This window comes from Silurus meridionalis, chromosome 7 (assembly GCF_014805685.1).
Source record: "Silurus meridionalis isolate SWU-2019-XX chromosome 7, ASM1480568v1, whole genome shotgun sequence".
In the NCBI taxonomy this organism is placed as follows: Eukaryota; Metazoa; Chordata; class Actinopteri; order Siluriformes; family Siluridae; genus Silurus; species Silurus meridionalis.
The window spans coordinates 23,868,970-23,887,622 of record NC_060890.1 but is presented as its reverse complement, the minus strand read 5'-3'; the positions used below and the strand labels follow the sequence as shown (position 1 = coordinate 23,887,622).

At 36.4% G+C, this 18,653-nt stretch overlaps 1 protein-coding gene across 1 annotated transcript in view; it reads left to right on the top strand.

Annotated features, from left to right (window-relative positions):
• Nucleotides 1-18,653, top strand: part of ca10a (carbonic anhydrase Xa) — a 237,687-nt gene that overhangs the window by 86,260 nt on the left and 132,774 nt on the right. The window contains exon 3 of the mRNA XM_046852909.1: nucleotides 13,413-13,555. Within this exon, the coding sequence (XP_046708865.1) occupies nucleotides 13,413-13,555 (143 nt within the window). The remainder of the gene's footprint in view (nucleotides 1-13,412; nucleotides 13,556-18,653) is intronic.

Sequence of the window (18,653 nt, the reverse complement as noted above, 5' to 3'; positions counted from 1 at the left end):
AAGGAGTTTAATGACTTGTTTCTGTGATATTATTTTCAACAGGGACAAATTGAATAGTTATACAGTAGCTATTGTTACAAACGAGGCTCTGAAGTTAGTTGTCATGGGAACTAATCCGATTTCATACTTTGCATGTTTCTGTAATACAGCTCCTGGTGCATAATGCAGTTATTCATCACTAAGCCCATTATTCATGAAGGTATAATGAGGAACACCATCTCGTGTAAAATATACGAAGGGGGTTTCTGTGGTCTGTATAAGAGTTTTGTGATTTCAGTCTGAAGAAGAAAAGAGTTTGTTGATGGATTGAGCTTTGATGCTTACTGTATATAGAAAAGGTCTCATAGATGCTCAAAACCAAATCATTTAGTTTGGAAAGTGATTAGATTATAAAAATGTCAGTGAAACTAGAAATGAATGAGGATGTATGTGTGTATAAAAGTTACCATATACAGTAGTTTCATTATTAGAGATGTTTTTCCAACCTCTAATTTCATACAAATGATGATTTAATGTTTCTTGGGTCACTACATGCATCTGACATGGGTTTAAAATGTTTAATTTAAATAGTTCATGATTGTCGTCTATCTATCTATCTATCTATCTATCTATCTATCTATCTATCTATCTATCTGTCTGTCTGTCTGTCTGTCTGTCTGTCTGTCTGTCTGTCTGTCTGTCTGTCTGTCTGTCTATCTATCTATTCAGTTGTCTATATGGCTTTTTGTCTATCTATCTGTCTAATCGTCTGTCTGGTTGGCTGGTTATCAATATGTCTGTCTGTCTGTCTGTCTATCTATCAGTCTGTCTGTCTGTCTGTCTGTCTGTCTGTCTGTCTTACTATCTATCTATCTATCTATCTATCTATCTATCTATCTATCTATCTATCTATCTATCTATCTATCTATCTATCTATCTATCTATTCTGTTGTCTATATGGCTTTTTGTCTATCTATCTGTCTATTTGTCTCTCTGGTTGGCTGGTTGTCAATATGTCTGTTTGTCTGTCTGTCGGTCTGTCTGTCTGTCTGTCTGTCTGTCTGTCTGTCTGTCTGTCTGTCTATCTATCTATCTATCTATCTATCTATCTATCTATCTATCTATCTATCTATCTATCTATCTATCTATTTGTGTGTTTACTTATTTTATTTTATGTTGGTATTGTTAAAGGGTTTAAAAAAAAAACGTTAAGAAGAGTAGAAACCTAAGAGTCTAATAAGTACATTTGAAATATAATAAAATAAAATAATGAAATGAAATGAAATGAAATAAAACAATAGAATGAAAAAAAAATGAAATAAATAAATAAATATTGAATGTATTAAATATCTCTTGAATATACTGTATCCCCTTTATTAGTCGTATTAGCGGTTTATTGGTCATGTGACCTGTATTTATGTCTCAGTAAATTCTCTGGACATTCCCATATTAGCAGTAAACCAGCAGCTGTACATGATGTTCCCGACTCGTATCGTTTTTTTTTCTGTAGCCGATGTCACTAATCCCGACCATAAAGCGACACTCCCGGCAGATGTTTTGAGCTCAGACGTCGTTATATGTGTCGAATTACGGGATCGGATCTCATTCTTGTTGCTGTCCGAGGTGGGATTGTCGATAACTGGATTTTTAATGGTGTTGGATTTTACAGACTTTGGCAAAGAAAGAAGGAAAGAAAGAAAGAAAGCCAGGATAAAAAAGCAGTGGTGGCAGTGTCTCTGCAATAGGTCAATAAATCCATGTAGGAAGACGACTGAAGAGATCACAAGGGTGACTTCTGATTATCTGAAGAAGATCACTATACATGCAGTCGATTCACAAGGCATACTTAGGAAATTCTAATCAGTTTCTTTGTCACATGAGATCCATCACACGACCCAGCAATTTACCGATTTTTTTCTTCATTGTTTTGACCTTTTTCTCGAACCTGGGAACAACATAGCAGCATCCCACTGGACGTTCTGCTGGAAGAGGACCTCACCTCTCTCTTCTACTCCATGACTGTCGAGCGATTAAAAAAAGGCGCTGCCCACACTCGGACACCTCGGGAGTGTTGTAGAAATGATGTTCTGAGCTGTAAAATGGAGGAGAGTTGCATTTTAACGGAAGAACTCTTCACGATGGAGAAAACCGTGCAGGAAACCTGACCCATGAGACGGGTTACACCATTTATTACCTAGATTTGCATTGAATTGAATTTTTTTTGTTTGTTTGTTTTGTGTCAGCTAGTTTGGTCGGTACATAAGAGGTTATGATTTCAGTCCGTTTGGTTTGCGTTCATTCAAATTCATGCAAATTAGTAACCTGTCGTAACCTGTTTTTGATAGCAAAAAAAAAAAGAAAAATGCCATTAAATAAACAAGAAGTCAACAAGACTTCACATTCTCTATGTGTTTAAACAAACATAGTGAAGTAATCACAATCCCATTATACCAAATATCATCAATGCTTTAAAGTGCACAATATTTCCAATCTAACATCCAATCTAACATCCAATCCTGGAAGTAAAAGGGAATTTCATTGGAGGAAGAAAATCTCTCTCTGGAGACATTTGCTCAAATGTATAACAATGTAATTCAAACTAGAACAAAATATTCGAAAATCCCAGATATTTTAGTAGAAAATGGGGCAGAATGGGGCAAGGTGGGGCAGCATAGGGTGGGGTGGGGTGTGATGGGATAGGGTGTGGTGTGATTGGGTGGGGTGGGGTTGGGGCTGTTCTGCAATGAATGTCCGAAGATTTTGTGCACAGTATAACACTGTAAGAAAAGGACATGCGTGGCACATGTTGCATTTCTTTATTGCTTTGAAAAAGAAAATAGTGATCCATATGAACTTCTCAGACTGAAGCCACTAAATTGTCGGATGATAAATGCCACAGATTTTGTTTTTGTCTTTTAGAAATCATTACTTTGTTTCTTCAGAAAAGCTGATCTAAAATCTTACAAGCTTAAAAAAAACAAAAAAAACTTGAAACTGCCTTGAAATATTGAATACTGTACAATAATAGGTACATTAGAGCTTTAGAGCTATTCACCTTTCAACAATTTTACTTATGCGAAAATAACAAATGTATATAGCTAGAATTCGCTTTCCTGGAAAGATGCATTAACTTCACTGTGAGCTTTTTAAAATAATGCGCTGCTGATTACCTTAAAGATACTTTTACCACAAACAAGATAGTTTCTTATAAAAAAAATATCGAATAAATAAATAAATAAATAAATAAATAAATAAATAAATAAATAAATATACTGCAAATTACATCCTGTCTTTTCCAACCTATTAATCCACCTATTAGCGCTCCAACACTTCTAATTCGATGTGCCAAAGAGCTCTAACGCACTTTACTCCGCCACCTACAGGTCGCTGATGATTCGGCAGCATTTGCATTTATTGCAATTAACAAAATTTTCGATTGATGGTTTTAGTTTTTGTTAAAGTTTTTTTTGTTAATAATCATAACCTTGTTTTGTAGAATGGCTGAAATGTTTATATAATGCCAATTCCAAAAAACCTGGAACACTGTGTAAAATGTAAATAGAAACAATGCAATGACTTGCAAATCGCGTAAACTCATATTTGAATATTTAAATGTTCAAACCGAGGAAATGCGCCATTTTAAGGGAAAAAAAAAAAAACAGTCATTTTGAATTTGATGGCTGCAACACGGGACGGGGCAATAAAAGTGTGGAAAATGTAACTGTTATTAAAATTAAATATTTGAAGATACATTTTACAACCAATGAGGTTAAATGACAGTGGGTCAGTAATATGATTCTGTATAAAAAAGGCATTTAGATGTAAACTCTAAAGAATGTGTCTACAAACTTTTAAACAATTATTGCCACCAAGTTGAATATCTCATATTATTTACAGTTCAAGAATCTGGAGAACATTAACCACAAACTCTGAGCTCCACGTTTATACTTTTCCACTTTTCCACGTTTTCTTTTTTTCTTCTCAGTACATTTTCAATGAGCTTTGGCCCTGAGAGGAGGCGGTGTTTCTGCACCATGTTCACGCATGCCTACTTCTTTGCATGGTAGAGATTTAACCTGGATGACATGGTGCACTGTGTTCACCAAAATGATTTCTGGAGGTGTTACTGAGCTCATGCAGTGATTTCTATTACAGAATCACGACTGTTTTAAATGCAGCGCCACCTAGGGGCTTGAAGATCACTGGCATCCAATATTGATTTTTAATATTTAGATTTGTCTAAATTCTTGGAAATTTTTGATGATGGTTTCTACGGTAATTGATGAGATATTTAACTGTTTGGCAATTTTACCTTATTCTAATATCGTTCCACATTTTGTAGACAGTCTTTTTCAGATTTCTCTGACCGTCTCTGCTTCTGAGAGACTCTGCCTCTCTAAGAGACACTAATTATACCCAATCCTCTTACTGACCTGTTGTCAATTAACCACATTAGTTTCTCTAACTGTTTAATTCTAATATCATTAGAATCTTTTTCCAGGCTTTTCTTTATATTTACACCTTGGAGTTGGAGGTTTGTTTGATTGTCAGAGACACCAAGAAAGCAGAAATCTTCCTCAATTGGTTCAGCCGTTAAAATAAAACTAAAACAATATAGCTGCCAGATTCATCGCTGTTTAATGACGATATTGGTGTGAACTACCGATGTGGCATGCGTTCTTCTAATGAATCTTTTCTGCTTTATTTTCTGTGCAGTTCTTTTCGATAAATGTTGCTTGAATTAACAGAACAAATCTAGAAAGAGTTATCACTTCAGGAGATTTTGGGTTGCACTGGGAGATAAGAGGAAAAGATTCAGCTCGGGTATTTGCCTGTTGGGCTGATTATGGTGCGCTGTAATTTATCACAAGTATTTGAATAAAACTGCGTTTCTTTTTAGGGTTGTTTGGGGGGTTTTGCATGTTATAGCTGGTTTGTGCACGATAGGATGTGGGACACAATTGTCTGGCTATAATAAAAAAAATTGAAAGATTTTACTGTTACAATAAGATTATTTTTTTATTATTTTGCAAAAATTAGTAAAAAAATCGTGAGTAGTTTTGCATGCGGCTTTGATATTGTGTTATAAATAAATGAAACAAATTACTAGATTGAGCAAAGCACACAATTTTTATATATATTTTTTTTCTTTTACTTTATTTGTGTGCAAATAAATAAATAAATAAATGAAAAATAAATGAATGAATTAATAAATAAATAGATAGCCACTTTATTTATTTATCTATCTATCTATCTATCTATCTATCTATCTATCTATCTATCTATCTATCTATCTATCTATCTATCTATCTATCTATCTATCTATCTATTAAATTGTTTACTTATTGTATTTTATGTTGATATTGTTAGAGGGTTAAAAAACAAGTTAAGAAAAGTGTAAGAAAAGAGTATAAGAGTATAAATAGAATTAAATAAAAATTAAATTAAATTAAATATTTATGAAATGAATCAAATGAACACTTTATTGCCGAAAGTTTGCGGACACCTGGTCATAACTGTTACATAATGTGCATTTTAAGCATCGTATTCCACATTTAGTTCCAGTTGGCTATTATAATTGCCTCCACTTCTCTGGGACGATGTGCCACTAGATTTTGGAGTGTTTATCAGCTCCAAGGGTGTTAGTAAAGTGAGGTACTGATGTAGGTGAGTGCTGGGGTCAGCATTCACATTCATCCCAAAGGGGATCAGTAGGGTTGAGATCAGAGCTCTATAGCAGATCACTCAAGATCTTCCTCTCCAAACCATGTAAAGCAGATCTTTAAGGAGCTCTATGTGCACAGGGGCATCGCCGTGCTGAAACGTTTAGGTTTCCAAGTTCAAGTGGACCCAAAATTTATTATAGCGCATCCAAAGGCATCCTATTGAATTGTGAGGCTTCAGCTTTGGAAGGAACACATATGGCAGGAAAAGTCAGTTTTCCCAACATTTCTGTCTGTATAGTGACTCTAGGAAACACCCCAGTGGCAGGAACACCTCAGGACATTATGGAGAAAGAAAGCAGAAATTACAGTGTGACTTCTGATGAAACATGAACACCAATAATCCAGCTTGTGATCTTCACTGTGAAGTGCCATGAAATAGAACAGAGATTAAAAAAAGACGAGAAGTTGATTTACTGTGTTCTGTAGCAGACTGTATGTTTAACACACCAGTGTTGGTGATACAAAGAGGTTTTGTTTGACTATAACAGTCTTCCGTTTTTATCAGTAAAGTGCAGGAATGATAAAATCACACTTTCAGTTAAGTCTTATCAGTTAAATCCTTTCCTGAACAAGCAGCTAACAATTAGCGTGCTAGCGGATGAGCTCCCGCTAAGTACTGTGCTGATGTGTGTGTCCAGTTCAGGCAGGACTGAGGGCTTTTACCTGCAGTGGCAGGAAGCGCTGGCGAAACACAACCACCGCCGGCTCTTTTATGCTCGACCCACACTGATGGATTTGTTGGTGTTGGGCTTTGTGAAGCTTCCACCTGCCAGGTTGGATATCCCTGACCATTAGCAAATGACAGCAAGAGTTAGCGTGACTGACATGTTTATTGTGTTTAGACCCCCCCAGACCTAATGAGGTCCATCAGCCGTGGGCGCTGCTATTACTCTGGCGTTAGAGGACAAGCCGTTACGAGTCTGTCCATCGTCCCTTTCCACACTCTGCCACAACAGTTTTCCTGCTGCTCACAGCACCGTTTATACAGCTGTTCACCCTGCAAACATATCCATCTTCTATCTTCTATATAATTATACCTTATAACTAATGCTATGCTTACAATATACTTATTTTGTGTTTTATCAAGTGCTTATAGCTACAAGTTTGCAATTGATTTTGCTAACTGATATGCTAAAATAATAGATTTTTGATCAGTGACAAATATGTTATGTTAATTATTGGTATGTATAATCATTTAAGCAGTCAACAAACAAATGAACAAACAAAAACTGGTTTAACACAATGTCGCTGTAAGTATCTGTTTTTCTGAAGTGGAGGTGGTTTAAACCAGGTTTAAATAATATATAAAAACATTAAAAATCATTAAAAAAAATTTTTTTATTTAATTTGCATAAATTATATAAATATAAATTGCACATTAATTTGCACATTAATTTGCATGAATATATTATTTGTGTTTTTATTGTAACATTTTTCTTTCCTTATTTTCTTTCTTTCTTTCTTTCTTTCTTTCTTTCTTTCTTTCTTTCTTTCTTTCTTTCTTTCTTTCTTTCTTTCTTTTTTTTTTCCTTTTTCACCAAAATGTACATTATACATTATCTTATCTTATCTTTATCTTATCTTATATTAGATTAGCGCTATAAATATAACCATGATCTTAAATTTTTATTTTCTTATATATATATATATATATATATATATATATATATATATATATATATACACACTGGCGATCAAAATTAGAGAACAATTTATAAACAATTGAACAATTCTGAAATAATGTCATCTTCACTGCTCAACAGTTGAAGGAGTTTTTGTCGTGTCTATACCATGCTACCAGAACACCTTTTCCACAAAATAACTAAGGCATTTCCAAAAAAACATTATTTTGCAGAAAACACACTGATCAAAATTAGAGAACACTTTCAAATACCTCCCAGTTATTGGTGTTAATCTGGTACCTGGTGCTAAATTCCTTGATTATCTGTAAACCCCTATTTAACTGGCAACCTAACTTCCAGTTTCACTGACTCTGCAAGATGGTGGGCCGTTCTAAAGTGACTGAAAGCCTCCGGCAGCAGGTTCTCCAGATGAAAGCCAAAGGGATGAGCATATCAGCCATAGCAAGACAAGTTGGTCGTTCCAAATCTGTGATTTCAAGAATATTGAATTTTTACAACATCACAAACTCATTCAAGTCGCCAAGAAGGCTGGTCATCCACGGAAGACAAATACAAGAGAGGACAGGATACTGTGGAGGATCTCAATGGGCAATCGTTTCCACACTGCAGCTGGAATTGCTCACCAGTTCAGCGCTGAACAGGGTAAGGATCTGTCTCGTCGTACAGTGTCTCGACGTTTAAAAGCATTTGGACTGAAAGCCCACTCTCCAGTGACTAAACCTCTCATTAGCAGAAAGAATCAAAAGGCTTGACTACGCTTTGCTGAGGAGCATGTTGTGTGGACAGAGGAGAACTGGTCCAAAGTTCACTTCGGTGATAAAAGCAAGTTTAATTTATTTGGGTCCGATGGGAAACATTATGTTCGGCGACAAACTGGAGAAAGACTGAACCCAAAGTGTGTAAAGAAGTCAGTGAAAAGTGGAGGAGGAAGTGTCATGGTTTGGGGCATGTTTTCTGCAGCAGGAGTTAGGTCTTATACAGCTACATGGCAGAGTGAATGCAAATGTTTATCAGAACCTTCTTCAACAACATATGGTTCCTTCCCTGTGTTCATCACCCAATCAGCCCGCAGTGTTCATGCAGGACAACGCTCCATGTCCCACAGCAAAACGGGTAAAGCAGTTCCTTGAAACTAAAAACATTGAAATAATGACATGGCCTGCCCAGAGTCCTGATCTCAACCCAATAGAGAACCTCTGGAAAATCCTTGGCGACAAAGTTATGGCCAGGAAAACCCACTACAGTCACCGAACTGTGGAGGAGACTGGAAGAAGAGTGGACCAAAATCACACCAGAGCAGTGTGAGAGACGAGTGCTGTCCTGTGGCTGCAGAGGTGCTGAAGTCATTCAGAGCAGAGGCCTGTACACTTCCTACTAATTGCTGACTGTTGTAACCTTCAGAACATTTTGTTGTAATCTTTTTCCATGCTACAGTCATTGTTGTTCTCTAATTTTGATCAGTGTGTTTTCTGCAAAATAATGTTTTTTTTTTAAATGCCTTAGTTATTTTATGGAAAAGGTGTTCTGGTAGCATGGTATAGACAGGACAAAAACTCCTTCAACTGTTGAGCAGTGAAGATGACATTATTTCAGAATTGTTCAATTGTTTATCAATTGTTCTCTAATTTTGATCGCCACGGTATATACACACACACACACACATTTCTCTCTGTGAAATGTTTTGCTTTGCACTCAGTCAGTTTGGTTTCTTTGCCATTATCTTCTTCGCTTCACCACACTTGCATGCATTTTTACCTGAAACTGTATTTACTTTCCCAGGTAGACTCAGTGATGGATTGCCGTCCTGATCAGTAATCCTCACAGGGGACAGGTACTCCTGTTAGCTCTAATGCTACCGCTGATAAAGTGAGCTCTGATTAAGTGCTCCTATTAAAGGAACACGAGGACGACATTACCAGCACTGTGGAACTTTTATACGAAAGACCAACTGAAGCAACACTGTGACCAGATATTGCTTCAGAACAGTATATTCTTGTATCCAGCTGGATGTATATAGAAGTTTTATCTTCTTATTATATCTGTCTGGCACCTGATAGACAGCTCTTCCAATTTCCTCATTTGGCTTTATACAGGATAAACAAATAAACTTTTATATGTCTTATAGAACTGGCTCTGAGCACACACACACACACACACACACACACACACACACACACACACACACACACTGTCTCGATTTACAGGATGACATTTTAATTTACGGCTTGATACATTTATTATCATTAAGATGTTATTTCCTGGTACTTGGTCTGGTAGGCATTTTGATTTCAGGATGCAGAAGGAATTTATTTATTTTATTTATTTAATTGCATTGGAGCTTAAAAGTAGTGTTTATTTATTTATTTATTTATTATTTATTTAATTTTGTTTTTGGATCGTTATAAAGCTGTGCTGTCTGTGTGTAAAAATCTATTTAGTGCATTATTTATTATAGATATTTTACTCCTAGACTTAAAAATAAAGGAACATTTATTTCCCAGACACTTCTCATTTAAATGGTAAGTGGGTAGCTCGGCTTGCACACTCGATAGCATCTCGGGGCAGAGGGTTTATGATTTACGGTAAGAGAGAAGTGGAAGTAATTAACGGGGAGGATAATTGGGGCGAGTGCGTCCTCTCAGACCCGTTTCTAACATTTCTTCAAATCACAGCTGTAATACAAACCCTACTGTGGACTGAACTTAAAGGCGATGAGAAGCCCTGAGAGGCAGGTCTTGGAACAGGAATGAGAAATTAGCTAATTGGTATTGTGTCGTATTGTAGGTTTGTGGAAAGTCTGGATTCCTTTGAGTGAGGAGTCCAGGTGATCCGTATGGTACAGATGTGCTTTAAGTTGACCAATCATAGTCATTGATTTGTTATTTGAACTTATTGACAATCTTTAAATGAATCGTCGAGCAGTAAATCCGCATTTGGTGCATTGTTTTCTGACTGCTTTTATCCAGATTTGGGATTTGTATGTATTTATATGAAGTACTGTAAAGTCAAATTTGCCTTTATGTTCTTGTCTACAAGATTTCCGACACTATTACGTCTTATGACAGGGTTATAACACTATAATCATTTTTCAATTTTCATTAACTGCATCTCCATGGAAGAGATTTGTGTAAAAAAAGGACACATGCTATGGACACATGCACTATATAAGATTGGCGCATCTTTTTAAACATCTCATTCCACTTTTAGTCCCCATTTATTGTTATAATAACCTTCTGACGGGCTGTATCACTGTATGATATGCCAGTTGCTCCTCAGCAGACAGGAAAGCCCTTCAGAGGATTATCAACACCTCCCAAAAAAATTATCGCCTGCTTATTAGCCCCCCCTAGAAGAACTATTCAGTTCTCGCTGCTACAGCAGAGCAAACAACATCCTGAAAGACCCACCCTGGACACCATCTGTTTGACCTTTTACCCTTGTGTAGATGCTTCAGACCCATCATATTACATACAAATGGATTTAAGAACAGATTTTACCTCAGAGATTTTACCTCAGAGTCATTAGAGAGTTGAACACCAAGAAACACAATCAGTGAAATTTCCACAATCTGTATACAAATACCTAAATATTTCAAATGTGCAATACCTTCATATTTAAATGGATCACTAATGTTTATATTATTAACACGTATTTTATATATATATATATATATATATATATATATATATATATATTTAATATGCACCTTTAGGACTCAATTAAGGACTCGTTGTTTCCTGTGCAATGACAATAAAAATTTCTATTCTATTCTATTCTATTCTATTCTATTCTATTCTATTCTATTCTATTCTATTCTAGTCACTACAGGGAGATTTTTTATTTTAAGCACTCAATAAAACCCGAGATATCTTTCCCATCATCGTTTTTTTTTCTCATACACTGGCTCCTGGTATGTTTTTATGATCTACTGCTTGATCACGAATGAAAACCTTGAGGCCACAGTAACAGCACATAGGCAGTATCGCTATGTTTGAGCGTTTGAAAGCTGAATGTTGATGCGTCGGTCATTAAATGAAACGGCGTGTTGATAATTCACACCCGGATTTAGTCTAAGGATTCCGTCTGGCCTTTAGCCACACTGATTGTTGCTCGGGGTGAAGAATGGTGCCATCCTTGGCAGAGAGATATAAATGGGTAATAACTATGTGTACATTTCTGACAAACGGTCCGTGTCTAATGGATCGATTCCGTACACTGCAAATTCCCATTCTAGCGATAGATTTCCTGTCGTTTCACTGAATGATATAGTCCTGTTTGCTGCTTGCTGATTTCCCATCTGCAGCGGGATGTCGCCAGGCCCATTCAATAGTGCCTTAAACAAGAGATGACTCAACGCCTCCCTGGTGTCTCCTTTTTTTCTCCCTCCCCTTTTTTTTTTTTTTGGCCAATACCGCAATTTGTTGTTTGACAGCAAGGTAGAGTGGAGCGGCAGCTGGAAGAAGTCGTTCTCTGATGGCAGGCTTCGCCGTCCGAAAAGGCTTTTATTAATCAGAATCAACTTAGCTTGACTGAGGGCCGCAATTTTCCCCGCACTCATATTCAAGTGTACTTTCACTTCAAAGCCTTCAGACCACTTTAGGATCTGAACAAGTTTAGTTACACAACCAGCTGTATGTGTGTATATATATATATATATATATATATATATATATATATATATATATGTGTGTGTGTGTGTGTGTGTGAGAGAAAGCTTTGTCAAGCTCTTTACTCACTTGCAGGACGATCGTTTTTTGAGCCTGTACATGCCAGATCACAGCAGGTGGTGCCTACAGTGGAAAAATGTGAGCCTTGAATTAACTCCAACGTCTAGTCCACCTGCTCCTCCAGACATTCATCGCCGTGATTTATGAACACTCCGGACTCGTTCGGAGTGCCGCATCCCGTCCCACGAGAGCCAAAGTGCTGATCCGATCGTAGTGGCCTAAACATTAGTGAATTGTGTAATTAATCTTCTGCTTACGCTGCTGCAAATGACTTGCGCAGATTGGATTTGTCCCGTTGTAGGAATTACTTTTCTGGAAGCTGTGATCTTGGATCTTTGAGCTAAGAATGTGGATTTGGAGGTCGGATGGATGAGCATGGTGCTGAAATAGCCATTTGCAAAATGTTCAGGAGAAATGATGTTAGTTATAGAGTTTAGATGTTATTATTTTTATGAAAGCATTATGAAGTAGAAAAGCTTTTATATGCTTATTATGAATGATTATGAGCTGCATCTGAGATCAGTGTGAACAATTATGAGCTGCTTATGAGATCAGTAACAAATGATTATAAGATGCTAATGAGATCAGTATACATGATTATGAGCTGTTTATGAGATCAGTATGAATGATTATATGCTGCTTATTAAATCAGTATGAACGATTATAAGCTGCTTATAAGATCAGTTACAAATAATTATAAACAGCTTATGAGATCAGATACGAATGATTATAAGCTGCTTATGAGATCAGTATGAACGATTATGAGCTGTTTATTAGCTCAGCATTGACGATTATGAGCTACTTATGAGGTCAGTGTGAACGATTATAAGCTGTTTATGAGATTGGTCACGAACAATTATGAACTAATATCGAGCTGCTTATGAAATCAGTATGAACGTTTATGAGCTGCCTGTGAAATCATTATAAATGATTGTAAGCTGCTAATGATGTCAGTGTGAATGATTATGAGCTGCTTGTGAAATCATTATTAACATTTATTAGATGCTTATGAGATTAGTATGAACAATTAGGAGATGACAATAATGTGAATGATTATAAGCTTCTTATAAAATCAATGTGAATGATTATGAACTTCTTATGAGATTAATGTGAACAATTATGTGCTGCTTATGAGATCACTATCAACTAAACATTCATAGTGATCTCATAAGCAGCTCATAATAGTAAAATTCAAAAGAAAACTCCATATGAAAGTGGGAAGAAATCTTAAATGTCAATGTATGTCTACTGCCATTGTAAAAAAGCGTTATGTATGTTTAATAGGCACACATTCCTTTACAAATCTAAAGCTAAGAGCTTCTTCTCTTTGTTCTTAGTTCCATCTTTCTGGGGTCTTGTGAATTCAGCGTGGAACCTGTGCTCAGTGGGAAAAAGACAATCTCCAGTCAACATCGAGACTAGCCATATGATATTCGATCCTTTCCTGACACCACTGAGGCTGAACACTGGGGGCAGGAAGGTAAGCCCAACCTGTTTAATATGACCACATGAATCCTATGCCTAAAGGAATTTGCCGGAAATGTATTGACTGCACTTATTCGTGATGACACGGTATTTTGATATCATGAACAATGGAAATATCAATATTATGTCATGATAAATACATAAGCCATTATACACTTTGCTTTATTATTTATGTACTACTCAGGCTACATACCCAAAAAGCAATTCCTCTAAATGTGTTTTGATAGAACACATGCCTTTGTTGCAGTAATTTGTGATTCGCCATGTGGATGGGGGGAGGGGGTGGTGATGGCTGGGTGTAATTTACGGTCATGTGACATCACTTTAATACTCCGAAAGCAATTCTTCCAAATGAGCTGAGTGTTTAATAGGGCACATGTCTATGTTGCAGTGATTTTGCAATTCACATTTTGTGGGTGGGGATGGGGGTGTAACAAGAATGTGATATCTTGTGATCACCTTAATACCCAGGTTCACTTTCTCTGATTAATAAGCCATGCATACATTCCTAATATGTTATTGGGAATGTATGCATGGCTTATTAATCAGAGAAAGTGAACCTGAATATGTCATGTCTAGGACTGAACAAAGTGGCGCAACCTGGAGTGGTTATAAACATGTAATGAACATGCATTATAACCACTGTCATAAAACTGAAATGCATTAGTATTTAGATTAATGAGTTCATAAGTCATATATTGATATATTATTATTGATAGAAAGTGTTACTGTGGGTTATAATGCTGCTCATAATGCACTATGTTTGCAGTGGTGTAGATTAGTTACAGATCAAATATGAAATTTATAGGAAGCTGCTCTAAAACATATACCTCGACATATCTATTTCACATACACACATTTTTTACACACACAAAAATTTTTTACACAAAGTTTCTATCAAACCTTCACATTATGACCTCTCTAGCTCGCTCTCTCTTGCTAGTCTCTGGACTGATGAGTTGCCTTAAGCTAAACCATTTACATAAATGCAGCCTGCTACAGAACGGGTTACGTTTAAAAAACTGAACTACGACCACTTGTTTTTTTTTATTTTTGCTTTCTTTGCTTATGGGTCACATTATTACAGTATTTTTCAAGGGTTCGGTGATGACCCTTACTCGAAAATAAATTTTTGCTGTATGTAAATGCATCTGTATATAATACACGATGTTTCTGCTTCATTTCAGGTTATTTGTCACTATATAGTAGATCTGAGGTACTATTACATAACGCTTCTGTAATCTCAAGCTTGGTGTCATTTTAAGTAAAAAAAAAAAAACCTCTACAGCAGGAGTCGCCAAACTATAGCCCACGTCCCCACATTTGGAACGGCCCTCTGAACAATGCTTGTGATCAATTTGAAAAATCAAATTTTTTATTTCTTTTTTTCTCATATCATACCTGTATTTATTAATAAAGTTCGGCTTTCAAGCTAAAATGTCGCTCAGTTATTAATAGAGATTGATGCAAAGGTAGTCGATCATTGAAACCGTCGGCTATCAGCAAAAAATCGATACCGATAGTTTTTCCGGCTTCCGGTCCGCTGTCATTTACGAGAGCGGCCTCTAGAGGCAAATCATTGACACCACGCACTGTTTGTTTTTGCACGTGAGACGGAGAGTTTCTGCATGGAGAGTGCTATAATTTTTATGTATTATTAATTAATCATTTCATTATTCATTCATTAATATATTTGGAATTATTTCTATCACATTTTCATGATTAAGTTTTTTTATAAAGTTCAGTACTATTTTAGAAGAGTTATTATTTTTCTTTTTTTTATCTAATATACATAAAAAAAAAAATTGTTGATTATTCGGTTGTCAGCAACTGACCTCTAGTTATCAACATAGCTAATTATTTGTTAGATTCACCCACCAACCATATGCATAAGAAAATAAATGCTTTGATTTTGATAGCAATGAATGTGAAAAAAATTCGACTCAGCTGTGAAATGAAAAAAAGATGCTTGTAGACCCCTGCTCTATAGGGTTCTCGAGTGTCTTTCAGCACCTGCAATGACTTCTTTCTTCGCATCTCAGATACGTTTATTTTGGGGCATTTTTATCATTAAGTGCATTTTAATTTGTTATTAGATTTTGTGTTTCTCTGTTTTTATTCCAGTGCTTGCTTTTTTTTTGTCCAGAGCTGATGCTTTTACTTTCAGCTGCACCTCTAGATTTATCCGCTTAATATACACCTTTATTGCCATCTTCATTTTTATTTAATTAAGTCTTTGGTTCAAAAAACAATATCGGTTGATTTTGTAAAAAATGGAGCGAGACTGGAGTCTCGTCATCGTAACTACGCAGTTATTACGGCTGCCTCTAAATCCGTTTAAATCTGCCATTATAACGTTTGACTATATTGCCGGATATTATTATAAAACAAGTCAAAGACTTTCCCGCAGAATGTTTGTGTTACGGCATATTAACTTTCATCTGTCCTCGTTAAGTCGTACGGTTATGTTTATTAGGTTCACGGGGCAAAAAAAAAATTAACTTCTATTAAAGAGGCATATTTTTTTATTATGTCTTTATTGTAAGCACGTTTTTTTATACCCGTCTTGTTCACTCGGTATTAATCAGTAACAGATTCTTTGAGAGAAACACCCATAACTCTTTTGTAAGTTGGCAATGATTCATTGTAAGATTTAATAATTCCTCATAAAACACTAACCATATGCCCGTAATCAACAATCTGTGACTTTTCATTATACTGCTGTGTCTATATAAGTTAATCAGCTGTAATATTACAAATTAACCTGCCTAATATTGGGTAGGTCTCTTTCGGCTTTGACCCATCAACGTCTGGACTCCTTATGATCTCTGAAGGTGTGCTGTGGTATCTGGTATCAATATTCCTGAAGACCATGAGTCGGACCTCCATAGATCAGTCTTGTTTTTCGAAAAAGTTTCACAGTTGCTCAATATGATTGAGATTCTGGGGTTGAGTCAACACCTTGAAGTTTTGTCATGTTTCTTAAGATATTCCTGAACAAGTTGTTCCAGTGTGGAAGTGCAGAAGAGATTTCCTGCGGAACAAGGTCAGGGGTGTATCGTAAGTGCAGGGGATCTGCAGGAATGTTCATTAAGGTGGTACGTGTTAATATAAAATTCATATGAATATCAGGACCAATAACTCCCAACAGAAAATCACACAGAGCATGACAGCTCACCCTGCTCCCATGATGCATCATTGCGCTATTTATTCTCAAATTGATCAACATACACACACCTGGTCGTCCACCAGATGTAACAGAAAATGCGAACTATCAGACCAGGTCCTTCCATGGACCACTTTTGGTGGGTACTAAACCACAAGCAACCCACTAGACCTGAGGTTTTGGAGATGGCCTTACCCAGTTTTCTAGCGATCACAATTTGTCACTCAGGTTGCTCAGATCATTGCGCTTGCCCATTTTTCTGTTTTGAACACGTCAACTTTAAAAACTGGTTGTTCACTTGGTCTGTTAGATCTCCTATTTATTGAGAGCTGCTAAAATGATGCAACCATTGTTCTTTATATCATATTTATATATACAGAAAGATATTCACAAACGGAAACCACAGCACTGAAGAGCAATTCATCTCAGCAAGCACTGAGCACTGAGACCTGCACACGTTCTTTCACCAGAAAAGGGAAGTGTCTACGTCTACCATCAGTGTCTGTAGTTTCAGTGACAGTTGAAATGTTTAACTGTTTAAGTCACAGCATATTGGAATAATGTTTTTTGTCTCTTAGGCTATTAAATATTTAGTAATGCTTCGGTAATCCGTTCCGTAACTCGTGACGAGCACCGAAACATTTTTTTTTTTTAATGCTGTACTGTATAAAGATTAAAGAAAACACAAAGACGTATAACTACTTTAGGACCTATGATTTAGGTTTCAAATTAGAAAAGGCACTGTTCATGAGCTAACATGAGACTGTTCATGCATCTGTTTTATTTTAATGCCGAAACACTTTTTCCGAGGTGTTACTGTTACTGATCTGTTTAAACACCGTACAAACTCATCATAAGGAGTTTATATCATCACTAAATAAAATGTACAATGCTCCAGATTTTTGAGAAAGGTTCTTCTTATGGTCTTGAATAGAATCAAATGGGGGAGGGGTACTGTAGCTCAGTGGTTAAGATATTAGACTTGATCATTAGACCATGAGATGAAATCCTGCAGGGCCCCTGAGCAAGGCCCTTAGAATCACCTTCTCAGTAGTATGAATGAGATAATTGTTAATTATAAGTTAATAATAAGATAATAAGCTCTAAATATGAATATAACTGAAAAACTAAGGAATAAAATGTGTACGGATCCTTTAATAAAACTTTATCGACAGCCCTAAAACAGCCTGAGATTAGATTCTTTGCTCGTCCCTTTCTCCAGGATGATGGCATTGAGAGAGTCTTGCGAGAAAAATGAAGATGCAGTGAACTAGCAAGCTTTTTCATAAGAACAGATTTTGATTTATTCACTAGGCAGGCCATTTATCCGAGCGAGCCGAATTCCGATCCGAGCATAGAGTTGAGTTCAAGGCCGGAGCAGCTGCTTCTTGACAATGCAGGAATTCATATTTATATATCTAAGCATGGAACCTAAATTGCTGAGCTTTTGGCGCCTTGATATACAAAATACTCTCTTTAGTATGTACACTATATGGACACCTGACCATAAGATTGGTATTCACTTTTCAAACACCTCAATCTATATTTACTCCTGTTATAATAACTCTCGCTCTTTTGGAAAGATGTTCTGAAAGATTTTGTGGAGATTTATGATCATTCAGTCACAAAGGTTTGGAGGCCTGGGGTGCAGTTTGCGTTCGCAGTGATCCCAAATGTGTTTAGTAAGGTTGAGGTCAGAGCTCTACAGAAGAAGATCTTCCACAAGAACCCATCTACAGTATATTTTCATGAAGGTGGCTTTGTCCACAGGGGCATGCTAGAGCAGGGTTGGTTCTTCTAGTTCGAATAAAGAGAAAATGTCATGCTAGCACATCCAAAGAAGTCCTGTATAATTGTGTGCCTTCAACTTTGTGGCAACAATTTAAAAATAAAAACACATTCGGCTGGAAAAGTCAGATATCGCAGT